Source organism: Odocoileus virginianus, chromosome 12 (genome assembly GCF_023699985.2).
Source record: "Odocoileus virginianus isolate 20LAN1187 ecotype Illinois chromosome 12, Ovbor_1.2, whole genome shotgun sequence".
Classification (NCBI taxonomy): domain Eukaryota; kingdom Metazoa; phylum Chordata; class Mammalia; order Artiodactyla; family Cervidae; genus Odocoileus; species Odocoileus virginianus.
In genome coordinates, this window is record NC_069685.1 from 65,768,327 (window position 1) to 65,789,719 (window position 21,393).

Sequence of the window (21,393 nt, forward strand, 5' to 3'; positions counted from 1 at the left end):
GGCCTATGGACCTGAGGTCCTACCTGTCAGCTCCATCCTGCTCCCTGATTGGGGCCACTTGAAGTGCCTGTGGCTGTGGCAGGCTGTGGCAGTTTCACCACACCCCATAGTCAGGGAGCAGGGTGGACACCCCCGTGTGCCCTGCAGGCGTCATCCTGCCCTTGTTCCTCTCTTGGTCCACTTTGTCCTCCGAGGGTCTGTCACTTCTCGAACTATGGCCACATTGAACCTCCTCCTCAGATACCTGTTCCCGCATGAACGCAGAGCCCTGTGAATTTGTCCACAAAAATTGGGCTGTACGAGTGCTGTTCTGGGTGGAATGCCCAAATCCTTTGGCAGCTGTTCCCAAAGGGTCTTGATTCCCCTGCATGTTTAAGACCCCCTGGGCAGGGTCCGGGCTGCAGTGGGGTGCCCCTCGAGAGGGCCTTCGCAGGGTCTGGGCTGAGCGCCAGCTGTCTCCCCACAGGAGGACGGGCAATGTGTGGGCTGCACGGTTCCACGCGGCGTGGCTTCTGCGCTGGGCCTGGACCAGGTGGCGGGAGGTGAGGCTTTGGCACGGGCGCCACCCGCCTGGGGCTGTGGATGGGTGGAGCCTCACCGAGGTGACTCGGGACGAACACATGGTCTCCTCTGCGGGCCCACGGAAACCCCCCGCCCCTGAGTGTGTGGGGGAGGCCAGGCGGAGTGAGTGCCCCGCTGGTTTCGTGAGACGACTGGCTCACAGGTCCCTGCTGTGCTAAGTGCCAGGCTATTCCTTCTGGACGCTCTGAGTCTAAAGCTCCTGGTCTAACGGTTCACAGACATCCTCTTCAGGGTGAAAAGTGTTCACACTGATACTGGTTCGCACTGACCGCAGGAGGCGTTTGCCCTGTGTCATCCTCACTGCCCTCTAAGAACTGCGTGTTTACAGAGGAGGATGCTGGGCTTGGGGTTAATAACCACTTTACCCGAGCTCCCCCAAACCAAGAGTGAGCCCGAGGCACGGCCGAGCCCTGCTCAGCCCTGGGCCCGCGGCGGCCGGCTCTCTCCTCTCCGCAGCGCCGGGCCCTGCGCAGTGCCAAGTGGCAGAAGCTGGCACGCGCCAACCTGCACCACCAGCACGGCTTGCTGCAGGGCGCTGCAGACCTGGGGGTACGAGAGGCCGCCATCCCCCAGACCTCCTCGGCTGGCAGGGAGGGTATTCCAAAGGCTTTGTTCCCCTTCCTTGTTCCTCCCGCCCTCCCGAGGTAGTAATTCCACAAGCCTCAGAGCAAGTGCCCTGCCAGTGGGTCTTACACCCCTGAGCTAGCTCCCCATCCTTCCCCAGGGGCCGGGGGCCTGGGGGCTGGACTTGCCAGGTGAGGGCATAGCCATTCCTCTCCCTGTCGCTGGCTGGGCTCCTGGCCGCCCCCTGCCCTCTGTGGTGCCTGCTCCAGGTATCAGGCCGTGCACCTCTGCGGCTGACCCCGGGCGGGGAGCGCTGCGGCCCGGGCCCTCCAGTCCTCCTGGTTGCCTGCAGGTGTATCAGAGCCGAGTGCGGCGCGTGCGGCAAGAGGCGGCTGCCAGGGAGAGCCAGCACAAGAGGCGGCTGCTGCGGTGAGTCCGCGCTTCCCCGGCACTGCCCAGGGACCGGGGAGCAGGCTGCAGACCCCGGCAGGCTGGGGGGCCCCCGCCCAGGGTCTGGCAGTTGCGCCTGGCCGCCGCCTGCTGCTGAGCGAGGCTTTGGTGTCCAGTGCTGGTGCTGTGCTCCGCGTGCTGAGCGGGGCCTCAGGGAGGCTCCTGCGCCGTCTCCCGCGTGTCGCATTCATCTGAGCGCCTCTCCCTGCCCCGTTCAGACCTGCGGGAGGTGCCTTGTCACCGCTGCTCTGCTCCCAGGCCCCCGCCCTCACCCCCACCCCCTGCTCCAGGCCTCTCTCCAGCCTGGGGCCGTCTGCATCTCACACCCGTGGACTCACTCACGCCCCTCGGATCTGCTGGTTTCTCCCCCTGCCTCAGTCTGTTCAGCACCTGCTGTTCCAGGCTGCCCGTGCCCCCCTCCATCTTCCCGTCTGCCTTTCTCATCGTGGATGCATCGCCTGTGTCGTCATCGCCTGTTGCAGCCCTGAGTTCCCTGTGGTGCCTGAATGCACGAGGCCGTGGTGCCATGGTGCTCCCACGGCACCGCTCAGCCGCGTGCGGGGTTTGCAGTCTACATAAATCGGTGTGCGACAGACACGCTAGGGTGTGGGAAGACCTCGGTTCACGACCGAGCTGAAGAGCCTCGCACTGCCCACCCCCAGGTCACCCTGTCCCCACGTGTGCCTGCAGGCGTGTGTTACGTCGCTGGAGAGAGAACACCGTGGCCCAAGCGGACGAAGCGAAAAAGATGTCCCGGGCGGCAGCTCACTACAGAAGGATGCTATGCTTCAAGGTGAGCCCTGTGGGCCAGCTGGTGGCCCGGGGGGCTGGGGCCACTTTCCTGCGAGGGGGCGGCCTGGAAGTGGCTCCAAAGGCGTGAACTGAACAAGGAGCCCGGAACAAGAGACAGCGCCCTTCTGCACACACACAGCTGGGCCGGCAGGCGAGCTTGTTTACTCGTTCGTTTTACTGAATTCTGAACCAACATCCATGAAACAAAGGCAGGGCGTGTACTGACTGTGAAGCAGCTCTCCCCAGAACCAGGGTTTCCCACACACGTCTCCTCGTATCAGCGAGGGATGTGCGGCGCGGGGGCCTCCCTGACTCCTGCTGCTCTTCGGCCTCATGGGGTTCTTGCCTCGGGGGCTTTCCGTAGAGCATCCGGGAACATGAGGTCATCGGTCACGGTTGGCGGGAATTGGCCGTCACTTGGTGTGACCTGGTTCCACGTGCTGGGGGTGCGTGGCTGTGGGAACAAGTCATCACGTGACAGGATGCACATGCCGTGATGGCGGTGGTCCTCGACTCTGGGGCGTTTCAGAAGAAGGCAGTTTGCTGGGAGCCTGGTGCTGGTCCTGACAGCTCTGGAGCCTCCATGGATGGGCAGCAGTTCCACGTGGTCAGGGTCCGGTCTGCTCTCAGGGAAGTTTCCAGGCCGGTGTGACTGCCCTGCTCTGCTTGGCCTTGGTTAGGGCTCTGCTTGGCCTCGGGGCTCCGAAGGGAGGTGGCCTCTGGGGAGTGGAGCTCGCGACTGTGAGGAGCAAGTGGCAGACACCTTCTGTCCTGCTACTGTGATTTCACGTGCGCCTCATGTATGAAAGCGCATGTGACCTGAAGCTTCCATTTAACAAGTAGGATGAGAGCCCGAGTGAGATTTGACGTCTTCACGACATTGTGTGACGTTCAGCTCTTCTGGGCCCATCGCCTGGGATACGGGGCTTCTTGCAAGGGGGCTGGGCATGGTGGCCTGGGTCTGTGTGGACAGCGGGTGCTTCCTGGAGCCCATATGAATGCTGTTCACTCCATAAGGAGCCCCCCGCAGAGCCGGGGTGACCCCAGGAAGTGGCGACGTGCTGTGACCACACTCTTCTGCTTCTGCCCCTCAGGTCCTGCTTGAGTGGCGAGAGGCAGCATCTGTGCAGGCGTATTACCGAGAGCAGGAGGATGGGGCTCTCAGGGAGGCCCAGCTGGTGCTGAGTAGGGGTAAGTGGGGCCCGGAAGCTAGGTGGTGGTGGTTCAGTCGCTCAGTCATGTCTGACTCTTTGCCACCCCATGGACTACCAGGCTTCCCTGTCCTTCGCCGTCTCCCAGAGCTTGCTCAAACTCATGTCCATTGAGTCAGTGAGGTCATCCAACCATCTCGTTCTCTGTCACCCCCTTCTCCTCCTGCCTTCAGTCTTAGTATCAGGGCCTTTTCTCATGAGTTGGCTCTTCACAACAGGTGGTCAAAATAAATATTGAAGCTTCAATTTCAGCATCAGTGCTTCCAATTAATATTCAGGACTGATTTCCTTTAGGGTGGACTGTTTGGATCTCTTGCAGTCCAGGGGACTCTAAAGAGTCTTTTCCAGTACCATGGTTCAAAAGCATCAGTTCTTTGGCACTCAGCCTTCTTTATGGTCCAACTCTTCACATCCATACATGACTACTGGAAAAACCATAGCTTTGACTAGATGAACCTTTGTTGGCAAAGTGATGTCTTTTTAATACACTGTCTAGGTTTGTCATAGCTAGTCTTCCAGGGAGCAAACATCTTTTAATTTCATGGCTGCAGTCAACATCTGCAGTGATTTTGGAGCCCAAGTAAATAAAATTTGTCACTGTTTCCACTGTTTGCCCATCTATTTGCCATGAAATGATGGGACCAGATGCCATGATCTTCATTTTTTGAACATTGAGTTTTAAGCCAGCTTTTCACTCTCTTCTTTCACCTTCATCAAGAAGCTCTTTAGTTCCTTTTGGCTTTCTGTCATAAGGCTGGTGTCATTTGCTTATCTGAGGTTATTGATATTTCTCCCAGCAATCTTAATTCCAGCTTGTGCTTCATGCAGCCTGGCTTTTTGCATCAGGTACTCTGCATATAAGTTAAATAAGCAGGTGACAATATACAGCCTAAAAGTATTCCTTTCCCAGTTTTGAACCAGTCCATTGTTCCATGTCTGGTTCTAACTGTTGCTTCTTGACCTGCAGACAGGCTTCATAGGAGGCAGGTAAGGTGATCTGGTATTCCCATCTCTTTAAGAGTTTTTCACAGTTTGCTGTGATCCACACAATAAAAGGTGTTAGCGTACTCAGTGAAGCAGAAGTAGATGTTTTTCTGGAATTCTCATTTTTTCTGTGATCTGGCGAATGTTGGCAATTTGCTCTCTCGTTCCTCTGCCTTTTCTAAATCCAGCTCGAACATCTGGAAGTTCACGGTTCATACTGTTGAAGCCTGGCTTGGAGAATTTTGAGCAGTACTTCGCTAGCATGTGAAATGAGTGCAATTGTGTGGTAGTTTTAGCATTCTTTGGCATTGCCCTTCTTTGGGATTGGAATGAAAACTGACCTCTTCCAGTCCTCTGACCACTGCTGAGTTTTCTAAATTTGCTGGCATATTGAATGCAGCACTTCAACAGCATCATCTTTTAGGATTTGAAATAGCTCATCTGGAATTCCATCCCCTCCACTAGCTTTGTTCGTAGTGATGCTTCCTGAGGCCCACTCAGCCTGGGCCGCTGAGCTTCGGTTTCCTCCCACCGCCTCAAGCCCAGCAGCTCCTTGGAGGCGGCTCTGCGTGGGTCTTGGCACTGTGCACAGGCCTATGGCTCAGGGGCTGGGTGGGGGGCCCAGCGATCAGTAGACCTGGTTCCTGTCAGGGTGTGTGCAGCCTCTGAAGGTGGCCAGAGCTGTCCTCACAGAGTGGCCATGTCCACACGTGGTGGTCTCACACCCAGGTTCTCCACCCTGAATTTCACTGTTGCCTGCTGGTCCATAAGGGCTTCCCAGGTGGCGCTAGTGGTAAAGAACCTACCAGTGCTGGAGACATAAGAGAGGCAGGTTCTATCCCTGGGTTGGGAAGGTCCCCTGGAGGAGGGCTTGGAAACCCACTGCAGTGTTCTTGCCTGGAGAATCCCATGGACAGAGGAGCCTGGCGGGCTGCAGTCCACGGGGTCGCAGAGTCGGACAGGACTGAAGTGACTTAGCATGCACAGAACTAGTGGTCCACATGTGTCCTCCGCAAGAGCTGACTGACTCTGATCTGTCTCAGGCCGTCTCAGGACCTGGTTTTGGCACTGGCGGGACCGAAGCCGGAGAGCTGCTCAGCAGAGGGTGCAGGTGGAGCAGGCAGTGCAGCATTACTGCCAGAAGCTGCTGCAGGAGGCCCTGGCCCGGTGGAAGGCGCACCATCAGGGCTGCGTTAGGAAGAGGGTGAGGCAGCGGGGCAACTCCACGAGCTCCCCAACGCGGCCGGGCTGTCTGGGCCGGGAGATGGTGTTCTGGCGAGGAAAGGTCTTCCCTGAAGCGCTCCCAGCAGTCAGTGTGGATGGTGGTGGCCGGGGTCCAGCGGGCACAAGGCTGCCTTTCTGGTTGTTGTGTGAAGACTGGGGAAGTGGCCTCGGGAGCCTTTCCCCCGGGTGGACGGTGGCTCAGCAGGGAACCCGTTCAGTCTGAACCACACCTGTCAGCATTGGGCGAACTGCAGAGCCATCGGGACACACTGTCTGTGCAGGAGGCCCTTGACTTCATCCAGGACGACTCCTGGTGGGAGGAGGTGCCGGTGGGCCTGGAGCCCGCACCGCCCCCGGGAGCTCTGGGTGTGGGTACCTTCTGGCCCAGGGCACATAGCCCACGGCCCACTGTGTGCTCTCTCCCCAGCTGCGGCAAAGGCAGGCCACCCGACTCCTGGCCCAGACGCTCAGCCGGGCCTGCTTCCACCAGTGGAAACGACAGGTGGGTGCCCTGGAGAAGCCCTCTCCCAGCCCTCCTGCTCCCTCCTGTGCCCGCCTCCAGTTCGTGTTGGTTTCACCCTCTTCCTGGGCTCCCCAGCACTGCCAGCCCCCCCAGCCACTGCCCAGCACTGCCAGCTTCCTTCCCTGGGAACCTGTCTAAGGCCAAGTCCATTCCTGCAGTGTCCCGTTGAAAACACATCAGGGTAACATGTAGAAATGGATCGGAAACGCACTTTAGGTCTTTACTGAGGCTTTGCTAAGACACCGGGTGGACTGTGTGCTGTGTCCCGCTCGGCGGCCCGTCTGGGGTCAGGTCCCTTTCCTCCCCGGAGCCCGGAGCGCTGCCCCCAGCTCCTGACCCCGGAGCCCGGGGCGCTGCCCCCAGCTCCTGACCCCGGAGCCCGGGGCGCTGCCCCCAGCTCCTGACCCCGGAGCTCCTGTACATGGTTCTTTCCCAAGGGGCTTCCTTGATCCCCGGCCTCAGAGCAGGCAGGGCCGGACGCAGCTGGAGAGGGATCTGAGGGTGACCGGGGCCGCGTGCGGGGGCCTCCCTGAAGGGGGACACTGCCTTTCTGGCCCGTAGTTGGCGGACAGGAGGCAAGAGCGGCAGCACACGGCGCGGGCCCTGTGGTTCTGGGCCTTCTCCCTGCAGGCGAAGGTAACGGGCTCCCCATCCCAGCAGAGGCCACAGCTGGTGGGAGGGGGGCCTCAGTGGGATGGCTGGGCCTCACCTCTCCTCTCCCTGGAGGCCTGGGCCGCCTGGCAGGGCTTCGTGCAGGAGAGGAGGAGGAAGAAGGCGCGGGAGGAGCAGGCGGTGCAGGCCTACCACCAGCAGCTCCTCAGGGAGGGCGTCGAGTGCCTCCTGCGCTTTGCGGCGGGCATGAAGGCCTTCCGGCAGCAGCTGCACGCCCAGCAGCAGGTGCAGGTGGGTCTGGGGTGTTCCCACCCCCCAGCCCCGTGGGGAGCGGGCAGGCACAGCAGCACCTGACCGGAGGCTGGTTGCAGGCGGCCCACAGTCTGCACCGCGCAGTGCGTCACTGTGCCACGCTCTGGAAACAGAAGGCGCTGGGCCAGGGCAGGGAGCCGCAGCCCCCTGCGTCCACCGAGCCCAGCAGAAGAGTGACGTTTGAGCGTCCCCTTCCCAGCCACGTTGCTGCCGGGGCTGGCGATGCCCCCCTGGAGACCAAGAGACCACCAGCTCCTCGTGGGCTTTGGGGAGCCTTGGACAGCCTGGCGTCAGCCCCCGGAGACCCCCAGCTCCTGGAGCTGTGAGTAGCCCGTCCCTCACGTCGTCCTCCTCGCTTCCTCCTGGGGCAGAGCTTGGACAGTACAGGATGGACACGGGGCTCTGGGGTCACGGCCGAGCCACTGGGGGCCCGCCCTGCAGCAGAGTCCTGGGCCGCTTCTGTGGGGCCTTCACCGGGGGCTCGGCTGCTGTTCCTCCTGGATGGGCCCCCGGCAGCCCCTCCCCGCCAGGCCTGTAGTCTCGCCACTTCTCCCGTCACAGCCGGGAGACGGGTGCCCTCTGGGACACCCCAGGCCCCGCGCTTGGCTCCCGTGAGGCGGCGTGGATGGGGCGCCCGCAGGCAGCAGGCTCCTGGAGTTACTCTTCAGGGAGGCGCCTGCGGCGAGAGCCTTCCTCACCTGACCTCCAGTCTCCCCAAGAGAGTTCAGGGGTCGGGCTGGATGACTGCACCCACAAGGTCCCAGGCCCTGGGCAGCCTGGAGAAACAGCTCGTTTCTTTCCAGCGATGCTGCCCGCCGGGCCCGGAAGCAGCCACGACGCCCGAGCTTCCTGGTGGAGCCCTTGCAGAGCCCGGCGCCCCTGGGGTGCGGCCCCCTCAGCAGGCAGCGGTAGGTGCTGCAGTTCCGGGGCCTCGGGGCCCGGCCCCCGTTCCTTCCCACTCTTCTGGGGGCGCTGCTTGATGGGCTCCTGCCGCTCCGCCGCTCAGGTCTGAGGCCCTGTGGGAGCGCAGCCTACGCCAAGTCCGGCCAGTGGACCCCGCCCGGTCAGCGCTGGACCCAAGCAGCCCCCTGCCATGTGCCCCTGGCCTGAAGCCGCCACCCACGGCACACCCGGGCCCAGAGCTGCTGCCCCCGTCCTCGTTTGCGCCACGTGGGGCCCAAGTCCCTGTTCGGGTAAGACCCCTGGCGCCTGTTCTGGGTCTGGCCTTTGCTGCTCTCTCGCATGCTCAGTGCTGTAGCCAAAGCTGTGCCCGCTGCTTCGGGAGACGCACCCAGTGTAGGGGCCACGGTCCTGGGGACACAGCAGGGAATGGCCCCCGAGGCTCCTGCTTGTGACCCCTACACGGAGGTGGAGACGAAAGGAAACCCCACACGCAGAGAGAGGTAGAGGCTGTGGGCCACGGAGGGCCATGCAGGCCTCGGGGAGAAGCTGGACTTTAGGTGAACAAGAGGCTGTGGACGCGGGTCCAGCAGAAGGTGCTGGTGGCTGGGACATGGTGCATGGACGCCGTGGGAGGCAGAGCAGGCAGGGCTTGCTCTGATGGGTTTGCTGAGAGGAAGGGAGGGAGTCCAGGATGGCTTCTGGGTTTCCAGCCTGAACGACTCCGGGAATAATGAGTTCTTTTACTGCGAGAGGGAAGATGTGGCTGGGGACCCAGGTGAAGCAGGGAGTCAGTCCTCACTGTCAGGTTTGCGATAAAGCAACAGATTGAGCCTGGCCTCCAGGAATGAGGTCAGGGCTGCAGATCAAATTTGACAGTTCGCAGCACAGGTTGGAGGTAACCTCCCGAGAACTGAAGGGGTTACAGGGAGGAGGGGTTGCAACTCCGGGGCCTGTGACATGAGCATGAAGGAGTAGGGACGGGGAAGTGAGGAGGCCCGAGTGTGCCCTGGGCTGGCCCCACAGGAGCTAGTGCCCGAAGGGCTGCGACCTGAGTCAGGCTGGGGAGAGGGTGGGAGCATCGCGTCCCTCCAGGGGCCGGCGTCACCAGGAGGGAGGGGAGCAGGGCTGTTGGACCAGCGTTCTTCCCAGGGCAACGGATTGTCGACGGTCGTTGTTGGAAGGGGTGAAAGCTGGCAGCGGCTGCTCTGGTGGTGGGGGCCCTCTGGTGGGGTCGGGTGTGGAAGTAAGAGGGCAAGGCCAGGTGAGCTGGCCCCGGCAGGTGTGGGGAACCCTGGCTCCCCATCTTCCTCCCACTTCCCTGATCAGTGGTCATCTTTCCCTTGCAGCTGTCAGCCCAGCCGATGACCCCTGGGCTTCCGTCCCAGATCCCTTTGTCCCTGGCCAGTGTCCCCAGCCCCCGTCTGCTCCTTCCTGGGGACTTTCGGGGCACCAGGCCTGGGCCCGGCTCTGACCCTGCAGCTGTGTACCGGGGGCCTGTCAGCACCTCAAGAGGGGGCGCCCCTCCCGGCAGCTCGGCTCATCCTGCACAGAGCCAGGAGGCTGGCCGAAATCAAGCCTGTTCTGTGGGCACTGGCCACAGCGACCTGGAAGCTGAGCTTGAGGGCATCCGGCAGCAGTTGCAGGACTACCAGACCATGAGGCAGAACCTCAGGTGAGACCACAGCACTGCTGCTGCCCCGCCGAGGGGCCCGACCGGGACACTGTGTCCCCAGGAACAGCCCCCCGCTCAGTCCAGCTCGTTTAGGTCCAGGGTGGTCTCACCTTCAGGGACCTGAGGGTGTAATGCTCAGAAGAGCTGAGCAGAACTTTACACCCAGCTGTGGCCCCTGAAGCCGGTGGTCTGCCCAGCGCATGTGACTTATGTGGGAGGGTGCCCTGCTTGTGCCCTCTGGGTGCACAGCCAGCCTCCCCCACGCCCGGGGGAAGGAAGGGCTTGGGTCCCCCAAGGCCTGCTCTGCACAGGCCGCGGACGGTGCCGTAGCCTTTCTGCCTCTGCCCCCAGCGGCTGTGCCTGGGCAAAGCTGGGCAGCAGGTGCCTTATGCCCTCAGGTCCTGCCAGCGGCAAGCGCACAGCCTAAGGCGGTGGCTAGAGCTGAGCAGGGAGGAGCCTGAGGACCAGGAAGCTGAGCAGCAGGTTCAGGAGCAGCTTCGGAAGGTGAGGCGCGGGCGGCCAGGAGGGCTTCTGGGTGGGGCTTCCTCTCAGCCGGCCCCCTATCCCTCAGGTGGAGGTGCAGATCCAGCAGCTGACCCACGAGCTGCAGGCCCGGCGCCAGCCTGTCCACACCTGCATCGCTCGGGTCCAGGCCCTGCGGCAGGCTCTGTGCTAGTCACCACCTCCAGGAACAGAATGCAGAGCGGCAATGTTTTTTAGTTTATTTCAAAATGTTGCAATTAAATGAATCACTGTTCAGAAGTCTCCCACTTTTCATACAAAAATACTGTGCTACTGATACAGTTGAAAAAGTTCAAATGGCTTCTCCTGCAGGAGAAATTCACAGCATCCCCAGGAACCATGAAACGTGGCCCTCCCCCCGCCCCCCATCACTGGCTGCCTGAGGACTTCGTACCTGTTAGCATCTGTTACTTGGGGACGGGTTTTCTAGGCACCGACACCCCCCTCCACCACACACCAAAGACACAGCAAGGCGCCTTTGTTTCCAGTGTAAGCCCCTGATCAATAGCAGCAACTTCTCCATGTTTTACGCAGGCCTGGGTGTGGGGAGGGGACACGAGCTCGCCCCTGGCCCCAGCTGGGCAACCACTGCAGGGGGCTCGATAATGGGTCCTTCCAGCTCTGGAAGGTCACTCGCCGGGGCCTGCAGGGCACCGAGCCACCGGAGGCCACCCTTGGAAGCCACAAGTGCAGAGAGAGGACAGCCTTTCCCAACCAGCAAGGCGGAGCAACTTTGGGGACAGAAAGCAGCTGCATTACCAGCCCCGCTGTGGGGCCCACAGTCAGTGCCAGGAGGCACCTCACCCTGTGCGGGGGAAGCGGAGGCGGAGGCCAGAAAGCAGTGACGGGAGCAGCAGCGAGAAGGTACCTCAGCTACAGCTTATCTCAGAGCGGAAACCGCAACCAGCCGAATGCTCTGCCGGGAGGTAAAAGATCCAGTTTACATGAGACGTTAGAAACTCCAGGAGGAAAAGTCCGTCATCCTGGCCCACACTTTCTCTTTGGGTTGGGGGGGGGGGGGGGGGTGATGGCGATCTAGGGCATGATGGGTTCTGACAACCTCGTCTGCACCCTGGAAGCAGAGATGGAAGTCACCCAGGTCCTGCCTGGTTAGATGTGACGGTGCCCTCTCTAGACAGCCTCAGAGGTTCCCCTTGAAAAGACCCTCAGCAGCCACGGCCATGCAGGTGGCTCAGAGGGAGCCCAGAGCCTCCCCGAATCGGATTTTCTGTCCTGCTTGCAGCTTGAAGTTGAAGTCCTTGGGGGCCTCGAAGATGAGCACGATGGTGGAGCCCAGGTTAAACTCGCCCAGGTGCTCGCCCTTGCGCATGGGGATGCCCTCCTTGTTGGCGTGCGTCACGAAGCTGAAGTCATTGTAGGAGCCCTTGCTGTACCGGGGGCTGTTAGTGTGCAGGTCCTGGGAGGCGGGGACAGAGCATGTGGGTCGTGGACACACCCTGTCCCCCACCCTGCTCGGGCCATGGGCCAGGTCTGAGCTGAGAGCCCCTGACCTGCTGTGAACTGGGGCTGGAGGGAATGGAGGAGCCAGACCTGTGCCCCTCACACACTTGCCCTCCAGCAGCAGCCCCACCCAGGCTCCCCTTGGGTTTCTAGCAAAAGCAAAGTGCCAAGCAGGGAGGTGAATTCCCTCCCCCTGCAGCCACCTCTAGACCCAGGTGGGGGACCCGCCTTCCTGGAAATCGCAGCCCCAGCAGCTCTGGCCACACAGGAGACGATGCAGGGAGCCCAGAGTGGCCCAGCCCTCGGACTCCAGTGGGACCTGCTCACCCGGTCGAAGTAGATGCGGATGGAGCCCACGTTGGTGGCCCCCACGGCCGTCAGCGAGAAGAAGCCGTGCTTCCAGTCCCCGGTCAGGACCACGCGCTCGTTGTGGCAGAAGAGCTCTTTGATCCAGCGGGCCATGCCGGGGTTCACGGACATCAGGGAGCCTGTGGGGACAGACATGGGTACTCCCTGCCCGGCCTGCCATTCCAGATGCAGAGCAGGCTGGACCCCAGCCTGGGGCACCCCCAGCTTTGCCCCCAACTCTGGAGCCCATGGCCTCTGACAGAAGAAGCCGAGGCCCCTGGGGGCAGCCAGCCCAGCCTACCTGGGAAGTGGCGCCTGTGGGAGACGGTCCAGTCCGTGGGGGAGTGGAAGCAGTGGTAGTCCCCGGGGGCCAGGTAGATGACGCAGTGGTAGAGCTCGTTCCCTTCACGCGTGACCAGCTGGCTCCTGAAGGAGCTGTGGGGCGTGGCTGTGGGCAGATACGGGCCCGCTGCTCAGAGCCCTGCAAGTGCCGCCTGGACGCCGGCTGCAGGAAGGCCCGAGCTGCGGCCAGAGGGTCTGTCCACAGGCCTCCCTCCCTCCCCACCCCTCCACCTGCTGGCGCCCAGCACCGCGGGCCAGGACCCACCTGGGGGGAAGGGCAGGTCCTCTGCGGGCGTGCGGGGGCCCAGAAACGACTCCAGCGAGTAGGTGACCCCCTTCACCTGCTCCACCTCACAGTTCTTCACCTGTCCGAAGTTGAGGATCTTCCCGTCTGAGGGGCTGATCTGGAAGGGTCAGGAGAGGCTCGCTGTAGGGGAGGGTGTGGAGGACAGGGCCACGGCCCCCCGGGGGTCCAGGCTGGAAGGAGTGCCCACCAGGCCCACTGTGCCCAAAGGCACTGAGGCAGGGGTGGGAGGCGGGTCGGGCCTTACCACGCTGTGCAGGCCGCACACAGGCCGGGCCTGCGGCTTCAGCTTGCGCCGGAAGAACTCGCTGAGGTTGCGGTAGTGATGCAGGTCCTCCACCGCGGCCTCCTTCATGTTCACCCCGAAGGTCCAGATGTACAGGCTGTAGACGGGCCTGCGCAGCCACTGCGGCAGCTCCACTTGGTTGAGGCGGCCCCAGGCCCGCGACAGCAAGCGTGTTGGCACCGACTTGTACAAGGCCACCTGCAGGCCCCAAGGGGCGGGTGAGTGTGCCACGCTGTGCACTCAGCCCCCGAACCCCCCCCCCCCCACAGGGACCACCTCCTGAGGCCTGAGCAGCCAGGACCCTAGAGGGCTTTGTGACATGGTGATTTCTCACCAGGAACCAGACTGAGCTTCCAAGTCTTTTACACACAGTACTGGCTGGGCCTCCACACAGTGACTCACATAGCTCAGGTATCCGCCATTTCCTGCAGAGTTCCTACCTCGTTTCTTGGATGGGGAAGGGCATACAAGGATCGGATGTGCTCACACAGAGGCTGTGGTGGGCAGTGCTGCTAGTGTCCCAGACCAGCACAGGAGTCGGCTCTCGGTGCTCAGGCAAGTCCACACCCAAGTGCACGCGCTCAGCCTGCCCTGAGCACAGGGCCTGTCGGGCAGAGGTGCTGAGCACTGACACCGAGACTCCAAGGGCCTCCCAGTCCACACAGCCGTCCCCACCCGAAGCTCCTCCTGGAGAGGGAACTCTGCACCTCAGTCAGACCCTCCAGCCCAAGCTCTTAAACGTCAGGTGCCCCTGCCATCGTGGGACCTGCTTTAATCAGTGGCTGCGGCTTGCTGAACACTGCCAGGACACCAAGTCCCCAGGGTGCAAAAGCAATTCCACTCCCAGCTTTAAACACCTCTAAAGCAGCACTGAGTGAGCGGCTCTCAGCACTCCCAGCGGATACCCGTGTGTGGGGGTGGCCCAGGGCTGTCCTGCGACCCTAGGCCTAATGCCCAGGGCCCCACAGGTACCTTCAGCTTCCAAGCCGGGCAACACCCACTGAGCTGCCTGGGGCCCTCAGCTAGCCTGCTGGGGGTTCCTGGGTCCTCAAGGGCACCCCTATCTACAAAGGCCACACAGGCTCTAGCCTGTGTGAACTATTCTCTGGCATCCAGAAACTTGATTCTTCTCAAAATCACCTCCAAGCTCTTTTCTGCCTGAACACAGGTGATGAAACAGATACCATTTTCTGACTGCCCAATGTGGGTTCTTTCCAGAAACAGAGCACTTACATGGCAGAAACGCAGGCAGAGAGAACAGGCCGTGGATGATGGGCCTTTACAAGTCACCTGTTCACAGCCCACATGGCCACCGACCAGCCTACCCCCTCCACCAACTCGCCTTCCAACAGCATCTGTTGAAGGGCTCAGGCCCCACAGCACCACCTCTGCCCAGATAACTGGGCACCCCCTCAGGCCTGCTGCGGGGAGGCAGGGCCAGCAGCCCCCGCACACTTACCCTGCTCACAGGCCTCCATCCCACCCGGCTGAGGGGCCTGAGGGCGCCGAGGGGCAGGAGGTAGTAGAGGACCGTCAGGGGCCAGGAGCGCAGTTTCAGGGCAGGTTTGGACATGCAGCTCAGCTGTCCCAGCCTCCGCCTCAGGGCCAGCTGAGGGAAGTGCAACCTGCAGGGCACATGTCCACGCACGGCCGAGGTCAGCAGAGGACCGGGGCCCCACCCTTCCGATCCACCCCACCCTCGGCAAGCTCGCCTGCCTCTCCATGGATTCGGGTGACGCTGGCCGGACCCTCTCACACCAGCCACACTCTGAGTCGGGGGCTCGGCTGCCTGTCGGCGCTCACCTCCCAGTCTCTACCTGCGTGTCAGTTGAGACCTCTCAGAATAGCTTCTGAACCCGCCAGGGACCCCCCTCTCGGACCATGGGGCTAGGCGCACCAGGAAGGCAGTGTAGGCAGCCCACTGGGCGGTCCCCACCTGCCTAAGGCCAGCTCTGTTCACACAGGCTTCAAAGAGAGCTAGGCTGAGCCCCCAAGCCTCAGGCGGCACAGGACCCAGGTAAATCTCTCCATGGACCAGGCTTCTTACTTCCTCCTCTGATAAGGGCTCAGGCCTGATAAGATCACAAACACACACGCAGGTGCACACACAAACCCCTCACAGCTACTGCTGCATCCACCCTGCTGTCTTTCTACGTCAGCTCAGTCTCCACAACAATCCAGAGGGTGGTGGCGGTAAGCTCCCTGCCAACCCTCAGGCCTGCTGGGGCCACACACACCTGACCCAGGCCCCTCCTTCCAGTAAAGGTAGGTGGACCTTCCCCCGACCCCACCAGCTCCAATTCGGTACAGTCTGCAAAGGCTCAGCCTCAAGGGAGCCAGAGACCGGGGTAAGTTTTTCCTGAGTCTTGACACTGAGGCCCAGGTCGCCGTGCCACAGGCCAGGACCTAGAGGCTCTCAAGGTCCCAGGGTGGGCATCAGGAGACAGCACTACCACCCATTCGGAGACCGTCCTGGTGCCTCGGTTTCATCAAAAACACTACATTCAATGGGAGGAGGAAGCTCCATCTGTGCCTGTGTGCTCTCAGAGCAGCTCGGTCCTCTGCGCCCACTTGCTCAACAAACCAAGGAACAAAGGCACAGGGCTGGTACTAAAAGCAGAGAAAACGGAGAACTGACCCAAAGGCCGGGCCCTGCAGCTCAGTGGGGGGCCCTAAAGGTGCTGCCTCTGCACTGCTCACCAGATCCTCTGCGACCATTCTCTCCCATCCCTTTAAAAAGGTCCACAAAATGGGTAGGGGCCAAGCCAAGCCAAGCCGGACACATCACTCCCAGGTTTCTCCCACCCACCCAGCTCTTTGCAGAAGAGCGGGGACCAATCCCAGAGAAGCTGCGCCCAAGCGGGGCGGGGGTGCAGCATGGACACTGGACCAACAGCCCGCTGGCCCCCACCAATACCTGAAGCGGGCTCTCCGACTCAGGCCCCCCGGAGTAGGCCCCTCTAGTCGCGGGAGCTGGTCCCCTAGCCCCCTGCCGCCGCCACCACCGCGGAGCCGCTGGACGTGAACTCTGACCTTCCGGAGGTCGAGGCGGGGTGCGGCGGGGTTAAGACGCAGCCGTGGGCATCTCACCATTTCGCCGTGCGGAGCTCGGGTCCTCGCCGCGCCTCTGACTGACACATGGTGGGCGGCGCAAGGAGGCGGGGCCGGCACGCGCCTTTGTCTCTCCTTCCTCCCTTCCCCCCGGGTCCGCGCGGTCGCCGCTCCTCGGCCCCAGAGGTGGCGGCTGGGGGGACCGCTCCCCGGCTAGGTCCGGTCCGAAGGCTCGGGGGCGCGGGTGAGAAGTCGGGGCTGTTGCAGAGACAGGCGCGGGTCACGGACCTGCTCGGCCCACTGTGTCCCTGGCCACCTGCCCACTCCCGGCAGGGAGGGGACTCGGCGCCGCGGGCCCAGGAGCCCAAGCGGGAATCTGAGCCCCGCGCTCTGGGCAGGCACCCAGCGTCAGCCCTGCCGCCCCCTCCCTCGCCAGGACCTGACCCATTTTTCCTTTCAGGTGACAAAGGGACATCTGAGGGATGAGGGCGCGGCGGTGGGCCCTGGTGTCTAGCCTGCTCTGGCTCTCCTCGCCGCCTCCACCCGTTCCTCTTCAGAAGAGGGGCAGCCAGGCGCCCTCTGGGAAACCTGCCGCCCCGCCTCTGCAGATAGCGGGCAGGGGGAGCAACATTCTGCCGCCCCGAGTCCCGTCTGGCCAAGCACACCGCCAACCCCGCGAGCCTGGGGTCATCTTTATAGGAAGACTAGAAGGGGCCTAAGGAATGCTCCGGCCGGCCAGGGGCAGAGCAAGAAGCCCCAGCTCGGACCGGCTGGACGTCTGCCGCCCTGAGTAAATCCACCTTGGTCAAGGAGTTGAAAGCCCTACTACTGCCGGCTCCCTGGGTGTACCTGGCCATGGGGTTGGACCAGGCCGACTAAGGCTTGGATGTTCAACTGGATTTCCGCCCCATCTCAAGCCAGGACACCCATCTCCCCAGGCCACCCTCCTGAATGGCCAGAGGGTGCCCACCCAGGCTTCCTCTGCCTCAGGGCCAGGCCCAAGCTGAGGTCCTGCTGACTCCCTTCCTACCGCCCATCTAGGAGCAAGCCCGCCCCACCTGAGGCCCCAAACTTGCCTGCAGGCTCCCAAGGGAGGCAGGCCCAGTGGGGAGATGGGCAGTTGGGGTTGAGCATGGAGCTAGGCTTCAGGACAAAGTTCACCACCCGTACCCCACCCCCCTCTAGAAAACTGGATTCATGGCGGGGCCTGGTGAAGTCTTGTGGGCCTGGATAGGAGCCAGACCTCCTTGGGGCAGTTTTCCTCACTGTCCTACTGGCGGGACCATGACCGATTCTGCATGTTGTCAGGCACACGCAGGAGCCCACAAACAAACCCAGCTCATTCCAAAATGTCAGGCCCTCAAAGCAGATCCCCGTGTGTGCCTTTGCATTGCATCCTCTCCCAGGGCAGTCCAGGGGTGCCTGCGGGGTGCCAGACAACCCACCAGGGTGGTGGAGGGGGTTCTGGGGGGACCAGCCCAAGGAGCTGCTATCCTGGAGCCACTCCAGAACTGCCCTGAAGAGCGCGAAGTCCTCCTGCCTCAGCCCTGTCTCGGTCACTACTCTGCTGCCGCCTCTACCATGGGACACTGAGACCATTCTCAGGTTTCTAACTCACCATCGGGGCGCCCCCAAAGGCCCCAGCAAGCAGACATGAGTTCAGCTGTCCCCAGGGAAACGGGCCAGCACCCTCAAGCAGCAAACAGCTCAGAGCTGCACAATGGCGGGAAGGGGGTCCCTAGAGGTCACCCCTTCTCACTAACTGAGGGCATCCCCATTTCAGAGCTGCACTTGCCCTCTGTGCCTGCAGTGGCCTTTGGAGGCCAAGCCAGAGCTTTCTCCCTCTCTGGCTCCCTGAGTGCAACTCAGGGCACTCAGGCCTAAACGAGGACTCTGCAAGGAGGGCACCCTGAAGCAGAGAAGTACAGACACCTTCCCTCTCTCCCTCGAGTCCCAAGGACACTCTGTGGGAAGAGATGGGGCTGGGACCAGTAGGACTTCAAAGTCATTACGCAGCCTAAGAGCCAGCCACGTGGAACATGAGAACACACAGTGGCTCTGGTGGGGGACGAGGACCAGCTGGTGGCTGTGATCCTGGATGCCCCCGCCAGTCTCACCCTGCGAACCAGGAAAGGCAAGTCGCAGGTGCTGTCTGGGTCTCAGTCTCCTCATCTGAAAGAAGGACTGTTCCTCCTGGTCACCTGTCTGGAGGCTCAGAAACCCCACGCCTCCACTCCCCCAAAAGCTTAGTGCAGCCTCATCCCGCAGACCTGGCTCCTGACGCCTCCCATCCCTTTCAGACCCACGCTCTGGGAGGACAGAAGGAACAGGGCGGAGGAGGCAGTTCTGACAGAGGAGCCCCAACCCCAGGGCAGCAATGATGTGAACAGGCAGGGAGGGCTCAAGAAGATCAAGCTGGAGGGGCTCACGTTTGTCAGGACATGCTCTTCTGGGGTTCACACCCTAGCAGTACCCGGCCACCCCCACATCCTGTCTAAGTCAGCCCCGGGCCGAGGGTGTTCCGTGTGGAAAGCTCACTGGGTGCCAGACACCCGGCCTGAAGCCTCGGCAGGTAACCCCCAGTGCCCCCAAACCACACGTCCCTGGTCTGACTTGCGGTGCCTGTGCCTGCTCTGTAGGGTAGGGTCACAGGGCAGCTGTGTCCAGGTGGGGCCACCAACCGTTCCTCTGCGAGTGCCAGGGCTAGAGGTGACAAAATGTCAGAAGTAGGGAACCGAGAAAATGGATTCTCCCTGTGAAATGGGTAGGCCATCTTGGGGAAGCCTCGGGTGAAAGAAGAGGAAGCAAAAAGAAAGGGCCAAATGCACCTCTTTCAAGGGAGGTGCAGGGGAGGAGGCAGGAGTCTTCCTTAGATCCCCTCAAGGAAAGGAACCTTCTCCAGGGCAATCCTTGGCACCTGCGGGGAATGGGGCTCTGGGAAGGGCGGGTTTCACCCCCTCCGGCCCGAGGTTCCGCTTCCCTCCCGCCCCGGCAGCGCTGAGGAAACGGCGCGCGGAGGGCACCGAGCGGCCCGGGTTTCCCTTTTCCGGGCTGAGGGGCGACGAGATGCTACAGACGCGGAGGAAGTGAGCTCATCCGCCGGCCCCGTGACCCACCGTGTGGGGCCAGGGACGCCACAGCTCGGTCAGGACCGGGGAAGGGAGCGGGCTGCTACTCAGATCCCCGGCGGTGAGGGGCGACCCACACCCCAGGAGCCGAGGGCCTCCGCGCGCCGCTCACTCACCCGCAGGTGGTCGGCTCCGCTCGCGTCCGCGCAGCCCGCCCGACTGAACTCCCAGGGAGGCGCCGCTCCAAGGAAGCAGGGGGCGGGCGGGCGGGGGCCCGGCTGCAGCCACTCACGCCGCCGGGGCGGGGGCAGAGGCTGGACACCAGGCTCGGCCGCGCCCGCCCCCGGCCGGGGTCCCTTTAAGGGGCGGGACGGGGCGGAGGAGCGGCAGGAAGAGGGGACCGGCGGCCCCAGGGCGCCTCCTCGGGGCCGGGGGAGCCGCGGCCCCACACTCGCCCCTTCTCGCCGCCGGGGCCCCCACGCGGTGCGGACCTCACCCTCCGGCCGCCTTTTCTAGCCAGCCCTCAGAGCTGACAGAAGGCAGCGAAACCCTCGCTCCTTCTCACACCCAACCCTGAAGACAAAGGCTGCCTCCTGCCCCCACCCCTCTTCTCCAGGCAGACATACTCTGATAGCAAAGGAGGCCCAGTGGGCAAGGTCCGCCCCAGCCCTGCACGCAGGCTTCCTCGCAGGGATCAAGACCTGTGGGGTGATTCTCCTCCTATCTTCCTGCCCCACTGGATGGTGGGGCCCCAGCCTGCAGGCCTCAGCACCCACGGGAAACACTTGGTCAACAGGGGATGGAATGAACCAGCTTTCAGGGGGGCACCACCCCGGCATCTTCTGACCACGGGGAATTTACTTTCCAGAGCAACATTTAGAAGAGCCTCTTCCTCTTCAGCAAGTCTTAGGGCTTGTAAGGAGATGGGCAGGGGAGCCAAGGCCGCCTGGAAGAAGATGCAGCGGTAGGCACAGCCCACACATCGCCTGCAGCTGCATCCACCAAACCCAGGGCTCCGTAACACACCACAGACGGGGGCATCTCAGCGGGGAGGAGGGAGAAGACGGAAGGCTCCTCCTTCAGGGACTGCATGACACCCAACACCAACAAGGCGCCAGCAAGAACTGGGAGGCGCGGGGCGTGCATGGGGCCGGCCAATGCCTCCCCACCTCGGTCTCCCAGCCTGGCCTACAGCATTCTCAGTGTGTCTCCAGGCCCCTTCTGAGCTTAGAGCTCCAACCAAACACTACTCACGATGGGATGAAAAGGAGTTAAAGCACAGAAGATGCTGATACACAATCCTAACAAGTAAATTACAGGATCCAGAAACCTGGGGAGACCATCCCGGCTTCCCCAAAGCCTGCAGTGCACCCAGACCAGACGGAGCCCAAGTCAGACCCGAGGTGGGTGACAAATGTGGCCCAAGAGCCCAGCTTTTCATCCTCCAAGCAGCCCCTGGAGCACTTGCTGCTTTCCACCGTGAAAGGACCAACTGGGCTGCTCCACGTGGACCTGAGCTTGTCTGTAATCATTCAAAACTCTCGGGCTGATTGGTGCCCACGGGTCTGCCCTGAGACCGGCCCTCCCTGCCTTCTAACCTGCCCTCTACCCCCTGTACCTCAGGAGGGAAATGCCTTCTGGACCATCTTCCAGACAAAACCCAACATGATTTCTGGGACTAACAAAACCCCTCGGCAGGTGCACTTTCCCCCAATGAGGTCCCTTCTGGCCAGTCACACTTGCTCCTTTATTTCCACCTTGCTTGGACTCCCCTGGGCGGGAGTGCCACCTAGCGCCACCACAAGGTTCTGCAGGCCCCCGGCCCCTCCCCACACCGCGAACGCCGTGCCCTGTGGGGCCAGGGAGTGGCGGGTGTCCTCTGTTAATTCTCACTGCCCGGGGCTAGTGGAGGCCCCTGAGAAAGAACAGTGAGGGCCGGCGTCCCGAGGAGCCAGAGGCAGGCCATCAGCCTGGCAGGAGCCTGGGCGAAGCCGGGACAAGCACGGAGGGCCCGCAGGTGGTTTCTTGATCCAAAGGCTGCCCAGAGAGCAAACAGGGCGCAGAGGATACGGACACCCAGCAGAAAGCTCCCTCCGACCTGGAGCCCAGCCTCATCCATTCCCTGCCCCCTCAGGGCTCCAGGCACAGGTGCCCCCCAGGCCAGGGGAGAGGCAAGGCTGGA

General features: G+C 62.3%; 2 protein-coding genes and 1 long non-coding RNA gene across 17 annotated transcripts in view; 1 reads left to right on the plus strand and 2 right to left on the minus strand.

The window, feature by feature from the left end:
* The window catches only part of SFI1 (SFI1 centrin binding protein), an 86,687-nt gene extending 76,096 nt beyond the window's left edge, over positions 1–10,591 (plus strand). For 7 of the 8 annotated variants that reach the window (XM_070475603.1, XM_070475602.1, XM_070475601.1 and 4 more), the window contains 14 exons: positions 467–542; positions 1,499–1,575; positions 2,287–2,389; positions 3,483–3,579; positions 5,627–5,787; positions 6,235–6,309; positions 6,892–6,966; positions 7,057–7,233; positions 7,314–7,576; positions 8,058–8,162; positions 8,261–8,447; positions 9,504–9,829; positions 10,228–10,333; positions 10,401–10,591. In XM_070475603.1, the coding sequence (XP_070331704.1) occupies positions 467–542; positions 1,499–1,575; positions 2,287–2,389; positions 3,483–3,579; positions 5,627–5,787; positions 6,235–6,309; positions 6,892–6,966; positions 7,057–7,233; positions 7,314–7,576; positions 8,058–8,162; positions 8,261–8,447; positions 9,504–9,829; positions 10,228–10,333; positions 10,401–10,505 (1,933 nt within the window). In that variant the 3' untranslated portion in view covers positions 10,506–10,591. Of the gene's footprint in view, positions 1–466; positions 543–1,038; positions 1,132–1,498; positions 1,576–2,286; positions 2,390–3,482; positions 3,580–5,626; positions 5,788–6,234; positions 6,310–6,891; positions 6,967–7,056; positions 7,234–7,313; positions 7,577–8,057; positions 8,163–8,260; positions 8,448–9,503; positions 9,830–10,227; positions 10,334–10,400 lie in introns of all 8 variants that reach the window. The other variant, XM_020871623.2, reaches the window with a different exon arrangement.
* Positions 10,527–21,393, minus strand: part of PISD (phosphatidylserine decarboxylase) — a 29,710-nt gene continuing 18,843 nt past the window's right edge. For 2 of the 8 annotated variants that reach the window (XM_020871602.2, XM_070475613.1), the window contains 6 exons: positions 14,552–14,717; positions 13,054–13,290; positions 12,768–12,906; positions 12,462–12,608; positions 12,140–12,300; positions 10,527–11,768 (listed from right to left, as the gene is read on the minus strand). In XM_020871602.2, coding sequence (XP_020727261.1) covers positions 11,544–11,768; positions 12,140–12,300; positions 12,462–12,608; positions 12,768–12,906; positions 13,054–13,290; positions 14,552–14,717 — 1,075 coding nt within the window. In that variant the 3' untranslated portion in view covers positions 10,527–11,543. Of the gene's footprint in view, positions 11,769–12,139; positions 12,301–12,461; positions 12,609–12,767; positions 12,907–13,053; positions 13,291–14,551; positions 14,718–15,730; positions 15,826–16,009; positions 16,402–19,387; positions 19,556–21,393 lie in introns of those variants that run through there. The other 6 variants (XM_020871605.2, XM_070475612.1, XM_020871607.2 and 3 more) reach the window with 6 other exon arrangements.
* On the minus strand, positions 16,919–19,381 carry LOC139037836 (uncharacterized). The gene is made up of 2 exons (XR_011490767.1): positions 18,972–19,381; positions 16,919–18,846 (listed from the first exon to the last, which is right to left on the minus strand). It is a non-coding gene; the product is annotated as an uncharacterized lncRNA (long non-coding RNA).